The 16,055-nt window shown below is 37.8% G+C and overlaps 1 protein-coding gene across 2 annotated transcripts in view; it reads right to left on the bottom strand.

Annotated features, from left to right (window-relative positions):
* Positions 1–16,055, bottom strand: part of EML5 (EMAP like 5) — a 157,841-nt gene that overhangs the window by 52,358 nt on the left and 89,428 nt on the right. For both annotated transcript variants that reach the window (XM_029951761.1, XM_029951762.1), the window contains exon 21: positions 11,251–11,392. In XM_029951761.1, the coding sequence (XP_029807621.1) occupies positions 11,251–11,392 (142 nt within the window). The remainder of the gene's footprint in view (positions 1–11,250; positions 11,393–16,055) is intronic.

The following is a 16,055-nucleotide window of genomic DNA, read 5'->3' as shown; positions in this document are numbered from 1 at the left end:
GAATGCTGTAATGAAGCCTCTGGAAAGCTACCAAAGGAGAATCGTTCTACAGATTTCTTGGATTTGGGAGAACACTTCTATCTCCTTTATAGATAACTATTTTCCTTTTGAGAAGGAGTTTCAGCCTTGCTACTAGGCCTGGTAGACAATAAATGCCTAACTACGGGATATCAAGTGATGGTATATCTTAAGTTCCCTATCATGAACCAAATGTTACATGACAAACCTAGCCACAGATTGGGTATGCACAATAGCAATCTATCATCAAATGGAAAAGGGATATAAAAGATGAGTCTTGGATAGATTTGGAAGTCAGAATATACCTATGGCCTCAAGGGTATTCATTAATGATCAGCTGACTGAGGAAGAAAAACATTGAGCCAGATTTACAGATGTTTCTGTGCATTATATGTCAGCACCCACTTGTAGGCACTAGCGCCCTACTTGGCCGTGGCCCTGAGGGACAGCAGTGAAGTAACATTTCACAACAGGCAGCACTTTGAACAGGTATATTTGGTTTTCTACATTTGTAATGAGAGATGCCAAGACAGATTTACACGGACTCATTAGCAACTGTGAACTATCTGAATGATCAGTTAGGGACTGGATTCTTTCAAGATTAGAAGATTAGAGATGAGGAAATCTGGAAAATCAAACTTGCAGAAAGGGCACAGGATGTGAAGATTTTTGCCTCTCAGGGAATGCCCAACAAAAAGCGTCCACTACAGAGGAGACTCGGTAATCAGACAGACAAAATAATATGCTCTGGGGACCTCAGAGCAGCTTCTTTTCCTAGCCAGCTAGCACTTACTCCATGGCTCATGGTAGGTAGCAAAGATGGAGTATATGCTTGAGTTATAAAACATGGACTCTCTTTTCCAAGGTTATCTTGCTACCACTACCATTGCCACTGACTGTCTAATATGCTAACAGTAGAGACCAACCGAACTTCTGATATGGCACCATTCTCCAGGGAGATCAGCCAGCCAGCTAATAGCATGTTGATTACACTGGACCTCTTCTTCCATTATGGAGAAGGCAAGGATTTATCTTCATTAGAATAGACATGAATTCTGGATTTACCTTACCTGACTGACCATTATGCTTCTGCATCCATGGACACATGAAATAGATGCTTGTCCACTAACACAGAATTCCATGCTTCAGCTCAAGGAACTTCTAGCAAAAAATGTGCATTAGGTTCATATCCACGGAATTAGTGGATTTTATCACAACTCACACTACTCCAAGAAAGCGAGTATGGTTTACTGAAAACTAACTGACATCACCACCTGGGAAACAACACCCTGAAAGATTGGGGTTTTGTCTTATTGAATGCAATATATGCTTTGAATCATAGACCATTACACAGTGCCATCTACCTCACGGCCAGTTACGTGGGTCTGGAAATCAAGAAGTAGAAGTGGGAGTGATTCTTCTCATTACTAAATCTAATAACCAACATACACTATTTTGTTTTGCATCCTGGCAAATCTGAGCTCTGCTTATTTAGTCTTGGCTCCCAAGAGCAGGGAGAATTCTTTTACCAGGAAACATAATGCTTCCTCTGAATAGGAAGGTGAGATTGCCACCTGGCCATGTTGGGCTCCTTATGACAGAGCAACAACAGGCAAAGAAAGGGGCTGTTACTATTCTTGCTGGAGCGGTTGATCCTAATTGCAGAGGGGAAACTGAGTTACTACTATACACTAAGAGCAAAGGAGACTATACCTGGGACCCAGAGGATTCATGAGGACGCCCCTTAGTCTTCTATGACCAATAGTGAAACCTAATGGAAAACAAGAGCAACCAGGAAAAAAACAGGTAGAAATATTGAAATTTCACTTAACTTAGCAATGAAAGTTTGGGTTACCCATGATCTAAGTAACTCCAACCACCTGAGGTTCTGGCTAAGGACAAAGAAAATATGAAATGAATAGTAGAAGGAAGCTGGAGATATCAACCACAGGTGCCTGGGTGGCTCAGTTGCTTAGGTGTCTGACGTCAGCTCAGGACATGACCTCATGGCTTGTGGGTTCGAGCCCCACGTCAGGCTCTGTGCTGTGACAGCTTGGAGCCTGGAGCCTGCTTCTGATTCTGCGTCTCCTTCTCTCTATGCTCCTTCCCATCTTGAGCTCTGTCTCTGTCTCTGTCTCTCAAAAATATAAAGCAAACCAACCAACCAACCCTCCCAGGGATGAAAACTAAATAAAGGGCAGAAATCTAGAGTAGTAAAATAAAGCCATAGCTGCTCTGGGGGTATAGGAGATGTCTTGCTCCTGGTCTTCCTGGAAAAAACTGGAATCTTTGAAGGATTATACAGTCGATGTAGTCATACAGTACTGGTTTTCAAGTTCTAGGTTACTTTTAAGTTCCAATATATCAGTACTGAAGATGTAATTCGTTATTTCCAAATTTAAAAATATGATATCTGAGTCATTCGCATCTTAAGGCATCCAGAATTATATTATTTTCCCACTTCTCTCAAGCTTTATGGAGATGACTGTCAACTAAGCAAAGCTTTGACTGTGTGAATAATTCTTCCTCTAGTTCAAAGCCTTTTTCTACAAGTGGAATGTGAACACTGTATTCATGTCCTAGAACTGCTATTACAAATTACCACAATCTGGGTGGCTTAAAACAACAGCAATCTAGTCTTTCAGACTTCTGGAAGCTAGAGTCTGAAATCAAGGTGTTGGCAGGACTATGCTCCCCTGAAAGTTCTAGGAAAGATCCTTCCTTTCTTCTCCCTGGCTTCTGGAGTTTGCCACTAAATCTTGATGTTCCTTGGCTTGTAGATACATCACCTCAATTTCTGCCTCCTGTTATTGTATCACATTCTCCTTGTGTGTCTGTGTCTTTGTGTCTTCACATAGCCTTCTAATAAGAACACCCGCTAGTCATTCAGTGTAGAGTCCACCCTGATCTGGTATGACCTCATCTTAACTTGATTACATTTGCAAAGACCCTATTTCCAAATAAGGTCACATTTAAAGGTGTCAGAGGTTAGGACGTACACATATCCTTTTGGGGGACACAATTCAATCCACATTAGACACGAAAGTAATGAATTAGAATTTCCTTCTATAAATCACAAATCTAAGGACAACGAAAACTGGAAATGCTTCCTTTTAAGCAAACATTATAGCTTGCTATCAATAAAAAGGCTATGGTCCCTATTAAAAATAAATTTTAAAAGCGTTATTCAAAAAGATGTCCTGAGAGCTATATAACAAGGGAGAGCAGTATATGATAGGTCATAGGATATTTGGAACTGGATTATATCTTTTCACCTTACACAGATTAGTATAAAGTCTAGCATAGGGCCTTTTGAACATCTGGGAACATTTGCCCCAAACTAATTACTTTTGCAACTCACTACCAATACCATTAATGGGCTTTCTTGTTAAGACTTCTTTAAAAAGAAAGATTAGTGCATTTTCCAGTTTCTATGCTGAGAGTGTCTCCATTTTATGAAGTATTTATTTTTAAACAATTACAATAAGGTAATACAGTTATACTTTTGTAATTTTGTCTTTTTACTTGATTTGTATTTACAAACTTTGTACTTATTTATACTACTATAGTACTCTGAAAATGGCCATTAGCTGATGGCTGCAGACACATCAAAAATAAAATTGTTACTTTTTAACATTTCTTTTGGTTTATAAATATATGATGAAAGAAAATACAGATATTTAATTACATACAATTTCTTTTTTCCTCCCAATAAAACCTCCAAAATCTGTGTTGTCCTTTAATTGAGTACTACAATCATATTCAAGGGAAGAGCAAGTTTTAAAAATATGCCTGGCAGTAGAGGAAGACATCAGGAAATAGACTTCTACATCCTGATCTGGGTTCTAGACAGAGGGGAAAAACTGTACTTTAGGATTCACAAATGCAAGGTAGTTTGTGCAGATCTTAGATTTGAAGTTATACTAATTACATGATCTATGCAATCCTAATTAAAGAAATCCTTAGTAGTTCTGGATGGTAGCAAACTACGCATCTGGGAGAAGGAAACACAAAAGCACTCTGGAAGTGCACCTTTGATCCAGCCTTCAGAGAATTCCCACAGGTAAAGAAAGCCCAATTAAACATAAATTTACAATCCAAATTTTCAAGCACAAAAGGAAATGAAACACCAGGAGGGAGTCAGCAGGAAAATAACACCAAAACAGCAGAAAGAAAAACACAGCATAGTCAGATCCCAAAGGATGTCAGATAACTAGATTTGGTATTCTTTATCTGATAAGTATAGTAAAGATTAAAGACATAAAAAAGGAAAGCTGAAACACAAACAAGGAATAATATTTTATAAAAAATCTAATGCAATTTGAAAAGAAAACAACTTTTCTAAAAGTGAGAATTATCACACATAACAGGTAGGTTTAACAGCAGATGTGAAAAAGAAACCTGCTAATAATTCAGCCATAATAAAGAATGAAATCTAGCCATTTTCAACGACATGGATGGAGCTAGCGAGTATAATGCTAAGCAAAATAAGAGAAAGACAAATACCATACAACTTCACTCATGTGGAATTTAAGAAACAAATGAGTGAAGGGAAATACAAAGAGAGAGGCAAATGAAGAAACAGAGTCTTAACTATAGAGAACAAACAGATGGTTCCCAGCATGGAGATGGGGGGGGGGCGGGGGGAGATGAGTGAAACAGGTGATGGGGATTAAGAGTGCATTTGTTGTGATGAGCACTGGGCATTGCAGATAAGCCCTGAATCACTAAACTGTACATCTGAAACTAATATTACACTACATGTTAACTAATGGGAGTTTGAATTTTAAAAAACTTTAAAAAAGAGAGAGAATTAAGAACTAGAATAAAGATCTTAAATATTCCAGAATGCTGCAGAGAGAGAGAGACAGAAAATATGAAATGAGCCAAGACATGGAATACTATTACAGAATTAAAACATAAAAATTCCCTTAAAAATTCACATTTGCATCAATGCTAATATCATCCTCGAGAAAAACTGAGAGCTTTCCCCCTAAGGTCAGGGGACCAACAAGACACAGATGTCCACTCTTGCCACTGTTATTCAGCAGAGTATTGGAAGTCTTAGCCTTGGCAATCATACACCACAAAGGAAAAAAAAGGCATCCAAATCGGCCAGGAAGAGATCCAACTTTCACTCTTTGCAGATGATCTCTATATGAAACTCTATATGGAAAACCCATAAGGTTCCACCAAAAAACTGCTAGAACTGATCCATGGATTCAGCAAAGTCGTAGGATATAAAAATCAATGCACAGAAATCGGTTGCATTCCTATACACCAATAATGAAACAACAGAAACAGAAATCAAAAAAATTGATCCCATTTACAATTGCACCAAAACCCATGATAGACCTAGGAATAAATCTACCCAAAGAGATGAAAAATCTATATACTGAAAACTACAGAAAGATTATGAAAGAAATTGAAGAAAAAATGGAAAAATATTCTGTGCTCCTGGATAGGAAGAACAAATATTGTTAAAATGTTAATACTGCCCAAAGCAATCTACACATTCAATGTAATTCTTTATCAAAATAACACCAGCATTCTTCACAGAGCTAGAACAAACAATCCTAAAATGTGTATGGAACCAGAAAAGACCCCGAATAGCCAAAGCAATCCAGAAAAAGAAAGCCAAAACTGGCAGCATCACAATCCCGGACTTCAAGCTGTATTACAAAGCTGTCATCATCAAGACAGTATGGTACTGGCACAAAAACAATCTAATCTAATCAATGGAACAGAATAGAGAACCCAGAAATGGACCCACAAATGTATGGCCAACTAATCTCTGGCAAAGCAGGAAAGAATATACAATGGAATGAAGACAGTCTCTTCAGCAAATGGTACTGGGAAAACTGGACAGTGACATGCAGAAAAATGAACCTGGACCACTTTCTTACACCATACACAAAAATAAACTCAAGATGGATCAAAGACCTAAACTTAAGACATGAAGCCATCAAAATCCTCGAGGAGAAAGCAGGCAAAAATCTCTTTGACCTCAGCCACAGCAACTTCTTACTCAACACGTCTCTGTAGGCAAGGGAAACCAAAGCAAAAGTGAACTATTGGGACCTCATCAAAATAAAAAGCTTCTGCACAGTGAAGGAAACAATCAGCAAAACTAAAAGATAACTGACAGAATGGGAGAAGGTATTTGCAAACGACATATCAGATAAAGGGTTGGTATCCAGAATCTATAGAGAACTTATCAAACTGAGCACCCAAAAAACAAACAATCCAGTGAAGAAATGGGCTAAAGACATGAACAAACACTTCTCCAAAGAAGACATCCAGATGGCCAACAGACACATGAAATGACGCTCAACATCCCTCATCATCAGGGACATACAAATCAAAACTACAATGAGATATCACCTCCCACCTGTCAGAATGGCTAACATCAACAACTCAGGCAACAACAGATGCCAGCGAGGATGCGGACAAAGAGCATTTCTTTTGCACTCCTGGTGAGAATGCAAACCGGTGCAGCCACTCTGAAAACAGTATGGAGTTTCCTCAAAAAACTAAAAATAGAATCTAGCAATTGCTCTACTAGATATTTATCCAAGGGATACGGGTGTGCTGTTTCAAAGAGCACATGCACCCAAATGTTTAGAGCAGCACCATCGACAATAGCCAAAGTATGGAAAGAGCCCAAATGTCTGTTGACAGATGACTGGATAAAAAAGATGTGGTGTATGGAGTATGGAGTATTGCTCGGCAAACAAAAAGAATGAAATCCTGCCATTTGCAACTACATGGATGAAACTAGAGGGCATTATGCTCAGTGAAATTAGGCAGTGGGTGAAAGACAGGTATCATGTGACTTCACTCATATGATGACTTTAAGATACAAAATAGATGAACATAAGGGAAAGGAAGCAAAAATAATATAAAAACAGGAGGGGGCAAATCATAAGAAGCTCTTAAATACAGAGAACAAACAGAGGGTTGCTGGTGGGGGTTTTGGGAGGGGGTATGGGCTAAATGGGTAAGGGGCAGTAAGGAATCCACTCCCGAAATCATTGTTGAATACATATGCTAACTTGGATGTAAATTAAAAGATAAATTATTAATTAAAAAGTTAAATTAAATTAAAAACTTCTTCCTCAAAAAAAATTCAGATATGAAAAAAACAGCTAGAAAACAAAATGGGAGTAAACGCATGCCTATCAATAATTACTTTAAATGTAAATGGATTAAATGCTCCAATTAAAAGACAGAGTAGCTGAAAGGATAAAAAAAGAAGACCCATCTATATGTGGCCTAGAAGAGACACGCTGTAGAAGTAAGGTCACACAGAAATTAAAAGTGCAGGAATGAAAAAAGATATTCTGAGCAAACAGAAACCAAAAGAAGCTGGGCAGCTTTACTTTTGTCAGACAAAATAGACTTTAACACAAAGACTGTAATAAGAGACAAAGAAAATAAGGTCAATACATAAGGATAAAGGGGTGAATGCAGGAGGATGTAACATTTGTAAATACTTATGCACCCAACAGAAGAGCCCTAAATACATAAAGCAAATGTTAGCAGACCTAAAGGTAGACGCAGATAGCAATACAATAATAGTAGGGGACTTTAATACCCCACTCACATCAGTGGATAGAGCTAGATAGAAAATTAATAAGGAAACACAGCCCTTAGATGGCATGTTACACCAGATAGGCCTAACAGATATTTACAGAATATTCCATCCAAAAGCAAGAGAATACACGTTCTTCTCAAGTGCATATGGAACATTTTCTAAGACATATCCTATGTTAGGCCACAAAACAAGTATTAATAAATCTAGAGTAAAATCATATCAAGCATCTATTCCAACTACAACAGTATGGAACTATAAATTAATTACATGAAAAAAATGGAAAATTCACAAATACATGGAGATTAAACAACATGCTACTGAACAACCGGTGGGTCAGACAAGAACTCAAAAATCGAAAAATTCCTTGAGACAAACAAAAATGAAAATGTAACATCCCAACATTTATGATACAGCAAAAACAGTTCTAAGAGAGAAGTTCAGTGATAAATGCGTACCTGAAGAAACAAAGTCTCAAATAAACAACCTAACACTACACCTCAAGGAACTAGAGGAAAAAATGAACTGAAGGCCAAAGTTAATAGAAGAAAGCAAATAACAAAGATTAGAACAGAAATCAGAGACTAAAATAATAAAAGGAAAAATTAATGAAACTAAGAACTGCTTCTTTGAAAAGACAAATAAAATTGACAAACCTTTAGCTACACTCACCAAGAAACAAGAGAGGATACAAATAAAATCAGAAATAAAAGAGATGTTACAAATGATACCACAGAAACAAACACAAAGGATCGTAAGAGACTATTATGAACAATTATATGCCAACAAATTGGGACAACCTAGAAGAAACGGATAAATTTCTAAAAACATACAACTACCAAGACTAAATCCTGATGAAACAGAAAATGTAACTAATGTCAACTATACATCAATTTAAAAAGTCAATTTGCTTTTTAAGAATTGCATTGTCAGGGATAAAAATACTTTTGCTGCTGGAACCGGCCACTCCTATACTTGGAATGTCACTGGTTCAGACAAAGCAAACTGAAGGACTTTCCAACAAGTCTTTTTTTTTTTTTTTTAACAAGTCTTCATTAAAGAAACTCTACCACTATTTTAGAAGAAAGTGATAAAAGAAAAAATGTCTGAGATACAAGAAGAAAATGTGAAAAAATGCATAAGCATAGATAAACCAAAGTAAACACTGACTGCACTGAAAAATAACAATGTCCAAATGAAGAGGGATTAAAAAAACCAAATTCTCAAAAATTAAAAACAGAACTACCATATGATGCAGCAATACCTCTCCTGGGTGCTTATCTGAAGAAAATGAAAACACTTATTCAAAAAGACATATGCACCCTCATTTTCACTGCAGCATTATTTACAATAATCAAGATATAGAAACAACCTAAGTGCCTGATGGATAAATGGGTAAAGAAAATGCTGTGTAAACACACATACACAGTGGAATATTATTCGGCCATAAAAATGAGGGACATCTTGCCAAACACTATACCATCTCAGTGATATGTGGACTCTAAAAAAACAAAAACAGAGGCGTCTGGGTGGCTCAGTCAGTTAAGTATCTGAATTTGCCTCAGGTCATGATCTCACATTTCGTGAGTTGGAGCCCCGTGTCCGGCTCTGTGCTGACAGCTCAGAACCTGGAGTCTGCTTCAGGTTCTGTGTCTCCCTCTCTCTCTCCCCCCCTCCCCTGCTTTCGCTCTCTCAAAAATAAATAAAAAACATTAAAAACAACAACAACAACAAACTCAAAATACCAAGAACAGACTGGTTGCCAGTGGTAGGTGGGCAAAGTAGGTGAGAGGGTCAAAAGATACACACTCCCAAAATAAAATCAGTAAGTCATGGGCATATAATGTACATCATGGTGGCTGTAATTAATAATACTGTACTGCATATTTGAAAGTTGTTAAAAAGAGAAGATCTTAAAAGTTCTCATCATAAAAATAAAACATTTTGTAACTATGTATGGCAATGTATTGGGGGCCGCCGAGTTTTGGCTGCTTCAGGCAAGGATACATCGCTCTCCAGGGAGCAACTAGAAAAACAAGATTTACATCTGGAGGCTAGGAGAGTGCATTTCCTGGTCCGGGATTCAGAGACAGTCATATGAGCCAGAAGAAAAAAGCCAAAATGAACAAAAGATCAAACCGCATTTTGGATTATGCAGCGCTAAGCTTCCCCTCCCCAGCATTGCAGACACAAGTCTGGGCGCTTCTTTTTGATGCTGTGTCCGGAGCTTCAGTTTCGGTTTCTCCTTTCTCTAATAATCATTTGTCTCTGTTACCTGGCAACCAACCTGGGTCAGTTCCCCCGCCCCAAACCCTATATAAGAGTGAATTCTTTTCTTAATAAAGGGGGGCTTGATCAGAAATCGCTTGTCTTGCCTCTCTGTGCGTCCCCTTCCTGCCCTATTTCTCTCTCCCTCCCTCAGGAAAGAACCCGCAAGGATTTACCACCCTGCTGGCTGGGGCGGGACCGACAGCGATGGATGTTACCTAGATTTACTGTACTGATCGTTTCACAGTATATGCAAATATTGTATCATTCTGTTGTACGCCTGAAACTAATATGCTGTATGTCAATTATACCTCAAGGAAAAAAAGAAAGTCCAAGGGCTATTAAAAGTATGTTCCCAATTTGATCGACTTCTTATGGCCTTGTGAGGAAGACTATTTGATACCATGATTTCTCGTGCACACAAAGGTGTGACTGTGGTTTTGTGATCTTATTGTACGTAACCCATCATGTAGAGAGTTTAGTATAGAACTGCTGGTATAATATTTGGTGATCTTCTCTAGTTCTCATGGGGAAAATCAACCAAAGAATGAAAATGCTGGACATCAATAACTAAAAAAAAAAAAAAAAAAAAAAGGGACAGTGACAGGAGTTCAATTATTCTAGAAACCGTGATTAGTTTCAGATTTTCTTTTTGTTAAGTACAAATGTTAAATACAGTAACACTAGAAGAACAGACTCTAACTCTTAATAGAAGAAAAAATAAATGAACTACATTACAAATTCATGTTACCTAACTTTAACTTGTCCCTTATTATGGCCTAACAACCCTTTCCTTCCTCTGCTAATTCTATCACATTTCTTACAGTCACAATCCCCAACCTTTTCAACCAGAGCCCCTCCTTCAATACCTCCATGCTCTAACACACCGTTCCCTGCCCCCTGAGAAATATGAAGCCGTCTGTGCATCCTGATCTGCCCCAGGTTAGCAGCAGCAGCCCTGCTGTAATAACCGGGCCCCTTGTCTCTCTATACTGAGAGGCCAGCTTCATTTGCCTCCTGGAAAATGTGCTCCGTTCTGTTTCACCCTAAAATATCCTCCCCTCAATTCTGCTGCCTCTTTATAAATTAAGGTCTTCTTTCTTTGTTTTTTATTCTGAATTACATACTTTTTCTTCCAATATGTCGTGGCAAACAGGCTCAGGAGAGGTACACTCATAGGAGGTCTCATAAAGCAAAGACTGGGTATAATTAATTTTCTTTGCATAGCATCATGAGCAAGTGCACACAGAATAAATATGTAACGCCTTTTCTATGTATCCACCACTGCGTTCTCAGGTTTGTGAGAGTTAGAAAGTGCGCGTAAACGTGACTAACACGCCGACCCGTGTCCCCGCCGGAGGGCCTCCTACCCGCGCTCAGCTTCCGGACGGCCAGCATGCAATGGCTAGGAGAGAGGTCCCACGTCCTTACGGTTTTGTCATCGCTCACAGTAGCACAGACCGGCAAATAAGGGTGTGTAGCCAAACCCCACACCTCTCCTTCCGCGAGTCCCTGCAAAGAGAACATAGTCAGGATCCATTTAACCTAAAAATGTGTGTATTTAAAAGAAACTAAAGATAACACTTGATGATACGGGATAGAATACTGAATAACAGATTGATCTAGTTAAACTTTTCTTTTTCTTTGGAATACACCTTAAAACACCTCTGTAACAACTTTACCTTCACAGTTACAATATAGCAATTATATAGTAATAGCAGTCAAGTTGCTATTAAGATTTGTTTAAAATGTCAATAATTGCCATATAGGAGGAAATTCCTGCATGTGAGAGTAAGGAGTGCTGCAGACCTGCTCCCCAGTGAAACCGGTGCAATTAATAATAATAAAAAAATCTAAGGTCTCTGCAAATGGTTCCAAGGAGATATGACAAATGGAGAAACAGTTACTCATGAAAGTCTGCTAATATTTGGTAAGAACAATGGAAGTTTTGCAGTATTTGAGCAGAGACCCCCTTCTTTCCTCCCTGTCTCCAACTCACTGACCTGAAAACTCCACACCAGACTGATGTAAACAACACGGGGGATGGGCCCTCTCTCTCCTTCCCCTACTCTCATGGGCTATCTTCCCAGAAGGGGCAGGTGACGGCATTTCTTATCCCGCCCTCCGCTATCTGCTAGAAGCTAAATTCTTGATGAGTGCTGCACACAGGTGGGAATTCCCTTCTGCCCGTCCCTATTTGAGATGGAGGCTCTACATTGGGGGTCATGCCACTAAGAACACCGGGGCTTCAGTTCAACCCAAGAAGATCTGAGGCTACTGCTCCCTGCTACCCCTGCCCCAAAGAGAGCACTCAGCTTCTAAAGCAAGGGACACTCCGAAAGGAGTCTTCACTGTCACCACCCTCAACTTTAGATCCTTGGGTCAGAGATTGTGCCTGGAAGAAAAAGCAAGCCATAAAATAGCTCCTAATTTCTTCTCAAGGGAAATCACTTCTTTTACTTCACAATGTAGAGAAGTTCAAGCCTAAAGGTGCTCTCAAAATCAATGAAGGCTGTGATGAAAGGCAACTGGGAGCTGACTTGTACTCCTTAAACATATAGGCTACTCGGAAGGCTAGTGAGTTTGTTCAAGCAGAACCGGGGCAATCTCAGAGATGGCTGGGAGGCTACTGCTTCAAGTCAAAATAAATCTCAAACATTAACCTAGGGAAAAGGTGTCTCCTTTAAGGAGCCCGGCTTTATTTAGTCTGCAGAGCAATTTGTGCTCTAGGGGAAATATTGAAAACAGTAGAGCAATCGGCCAACAATGTAATGGAGTTCGGTGGCTGGGTTTAGTCAGGGAAAAAGACTATCAAAGAGGAGAGAACACTTCCCAAATCATTTTATGGAGCCAAAATGACCCTGATACCAAAACCAGACCGACATCGCTAGGAAACTATAGACCCACTATCCCTTATATACAGTATGTGGATGCTAAAATCCTCAACTAAATACTAACAAACTGATTGCAACATATACAAAAAGAATTCTACCCCATAATCAAGTGGGGTTTATGCCAGGAATGCAAGGTTGCTTTAAACGATGAAAACTAATTAATGGAATACACCATATCAACAGAATAAAAAACAAACCCACATAACCTCTCAATATACAAAGAAAAAGCATTTGACAAATGGCACAGTCTTTCATTATAAAAACTTGCATCAAACTAGGAACAGAAGCATAATTCCTCAATCTGATAAAAGGAATCTATGAAAAATCCACTTAACACTAAACTTAATGGTAAGGATTGAATGCTTCCTCCCTAAAATTAGAAACAAGACAAGGATTCCTGTTCTCACTACTTCTAATCTACATTGCATGGCAGATTCCAGCCAGGATAATTAGCCACAAGAAAGAAATAACAGGCATCCCAACAGGAAAGGGAACAGTAAAATTGTATTTGCAATTCACATGATCTTATATATGAAAAATCCTAAAAACCCACTAAAAAACAATTAGAATAAATGAGGTCCATTATTTAAAAAATAACTATGCGACTTGTATACTAAACATTATAAAACTGCTGAAAAAAGTTAAAGATCTAACTAAGTGGAAAGATCCCATGTTCATGGATACAATTTAATAATGTTAAGAGGTGTTATTCCTCAAACTGACCCACAGAATGCTGCTACAAACACTGCTCTACATGTTTTCTTTTCTCACTCATCTGAATGCACTTGTTATATATATATATACACATCTCCACACTTTTTTAAAATTCCACTGTACATAACGTACAATGTTGGTTTCAGGTGTACAATATAGGGATTCAATAGTTCCGTGTATTACTCAGTGCTCATCAAGGTAAGTGTGCTCTTAATCCCCCTCACTTATTTCACCCATCCCCTGCCCCCCACCTTCCCTCTAGATACCATCAAAGTTTGTTCTCTACTGTTTCGTTTTTTGGTCTTTTTTTCCCTTTGTTCATTTGTTTTGTTTCTTAAATATCACACATGAGTGAAATCAGATGGTATTTGTCCTTCTCTGACTGGTTTATTTTGCTTAGCATCATTCTCTCTAGCTTTATCCATGTTGCCATCTTGCAAAGGGCAAGATTTCATTTTTATGGCTGAATAATATTCCGTTAATATATATACATACATATCTATGTATATACACATCACATCTTTTTTATTCCCTCCTCAGTTGATGGATATTTGGGCTGCTTCCATAGTTTGGCTATTGTAGATAATGCTGCAATAGATAGGGTGCATCCATCCCTTCAATTTAGTGTTTTTGTATTTTGGGGTAAATACCCTATAGTGTGATTACTAGATCTCAGGGTAATCCTCTTTTAATTTTTTGAGGAACCTCCATTCTATTTTCCAGAGTGGCTGCACCAGTCTGCATCCCCACCAGGAGTACAGGAGTGTTGTTTTCTCTCCACAACTTTGTTAACACCTGTCGTTTCTTGAGTGGTTTTTAGCCATTCTGACAGGTAGGAGGTGATATCTCACTGTAGTTTTGATTTGCATTTCCCTGTATATCTCCACACTCCCACCCCGCTTTTAATTACTATAGTTTTATCTTATTTCTACCATGGAGTTTCTAAAACATTTCTGGACTTTTTGAGTATTTTTTTCTTCTAGATAGTTTTTAAAAAATCTTTCCAGAATTTTTGAAAAATATCTTTTGGATTGGGTTTACGATCACTCTGAATTCATAAGTTATTTAGATGTTTTATGTCTTTAGTAAAATTTTATAGTTTTCTTAACACTGATCTTGCATAGTTTTAGCTATATTTATTCCTAGCTTTTGTATAGTTTTCTTTGTGAATACTATTTCTATGTCATATTTTCTAACTGGTTATTGCTGATCTATAGAAATACGATACACTTTTAGATGTTGATTTTGAATCTCATTTTACAGGATTCCTTTATTCTATTTTATTCCAGTTTATTCTCTTGAACACCCAAAGTATAGGGTTATAAAATCTGCAAATACTGACAGTGTTATCCATTTATTTCCAACACTTAGACCTATATTGCTTTTTTTTCTAGATTGGCTATGACCTCAAACACAATGCTGGACCCATAATAATGGTGAGACCTGACATCCTCGTCTTGTTTCTGAGGTTCAGGAGACAGAGAACAGATATCTGATGTCTTAAGCTCTATAATACATAGAAAAAATAATAGTATATCATTTATCATTTCAAAATCTTTTCTTACAATTATAAAGTTGTCTGTTTTTGAAAAGTTCCGTGAATTCATCTGTAAAAGTGTACTTGTGATAATATTTTCTAAGAGATCATAAACATGTTAAACACCATGACTCCCATCATCTTTTTACTTCAAAGGAGTAATATGTGGGGCTCCTGTGGGGCTCAGTTGAGTGTCTGACTCTTGATTTCAGCTTAGGTCATGATCTCACGATTTGTGACATGAGTTCTGTGTCAGGCTCTATGCTGACAGTGTGGAGCCTACTTGGGGTTCTCTCTCTCCTGCCTTGTCCCACCCCAATTCGTGCTCTCTTTCTCTCAAAATAAATAAACTTAAAAATAATTTTTTAAAAGGAATATTATATAACTGAAGTTAAAGAGCAAGACACCAAATTTTGACAGTAAATTTAATATAAAATGTTTTCTTATTTGCTTGCAAATTCTCCTTGGCACATCAGGATATTATACTAACAACGCATGTGCAGTGCTCTCCTCTAAGTGTGCTCTTTGATGTTTTAACAGAACTGGGGAGGGGAGGGTGGGAGGTTGTAGAAAAAAATAAGTCTCTAATAACATAATTCTTTTCCAGAATAAAAGGCAAACTCAAAATTGGTGCTACCATATAGAGCTGCAGGAGGACAATTTTTCATTAGGGTAGATCCTACCTCACTTGCGGTGTTTTATAGTATTTATTACTCTCCATACTTTTCAGAAAAATATAATACATATAGGAAATGTAGGCCTAAAAAATTAATACAGCATTCTGATGGAAATGTTAAGGATCACTGATCCTGCTTTTTCATTTTATATTTCTACCACACAAATATTGGTATTGCTAATATTTTTATTTTTGTATTATTATTATTTATTTATTTTTTACTAGGCAAAGAACTTTATTAATCCTGTTTCAAACTTTATTCTCAGGCTTCTTCAGCTTAATTAGCTGCAAAGAATGAATTGTGTATAAGCAAAAACTGAAAAGAGCTGCACTATCCAAGGGGCTTGGGCTTAA

The sequence above is a fragment of the Suricata suricatta genome, chromosome 9 (assembly GCF_006229205.1).
Source record: "Suricata suricatta isolate VVHF042 chromosome 9, meerkat_22Aug2017_6uvM2_HiC, whole genome shotgun sequence".
Taxonomy (NCBI): domain Eukaryota; kingdom Metazoa; phylum Chordata; class Mammalia; order Carnivora; family Herpestidae; genus Suricata; species Suricata suricatta.
This window is presented reverse-complemented; position numbering and strand designations above follow the sequence as displayed.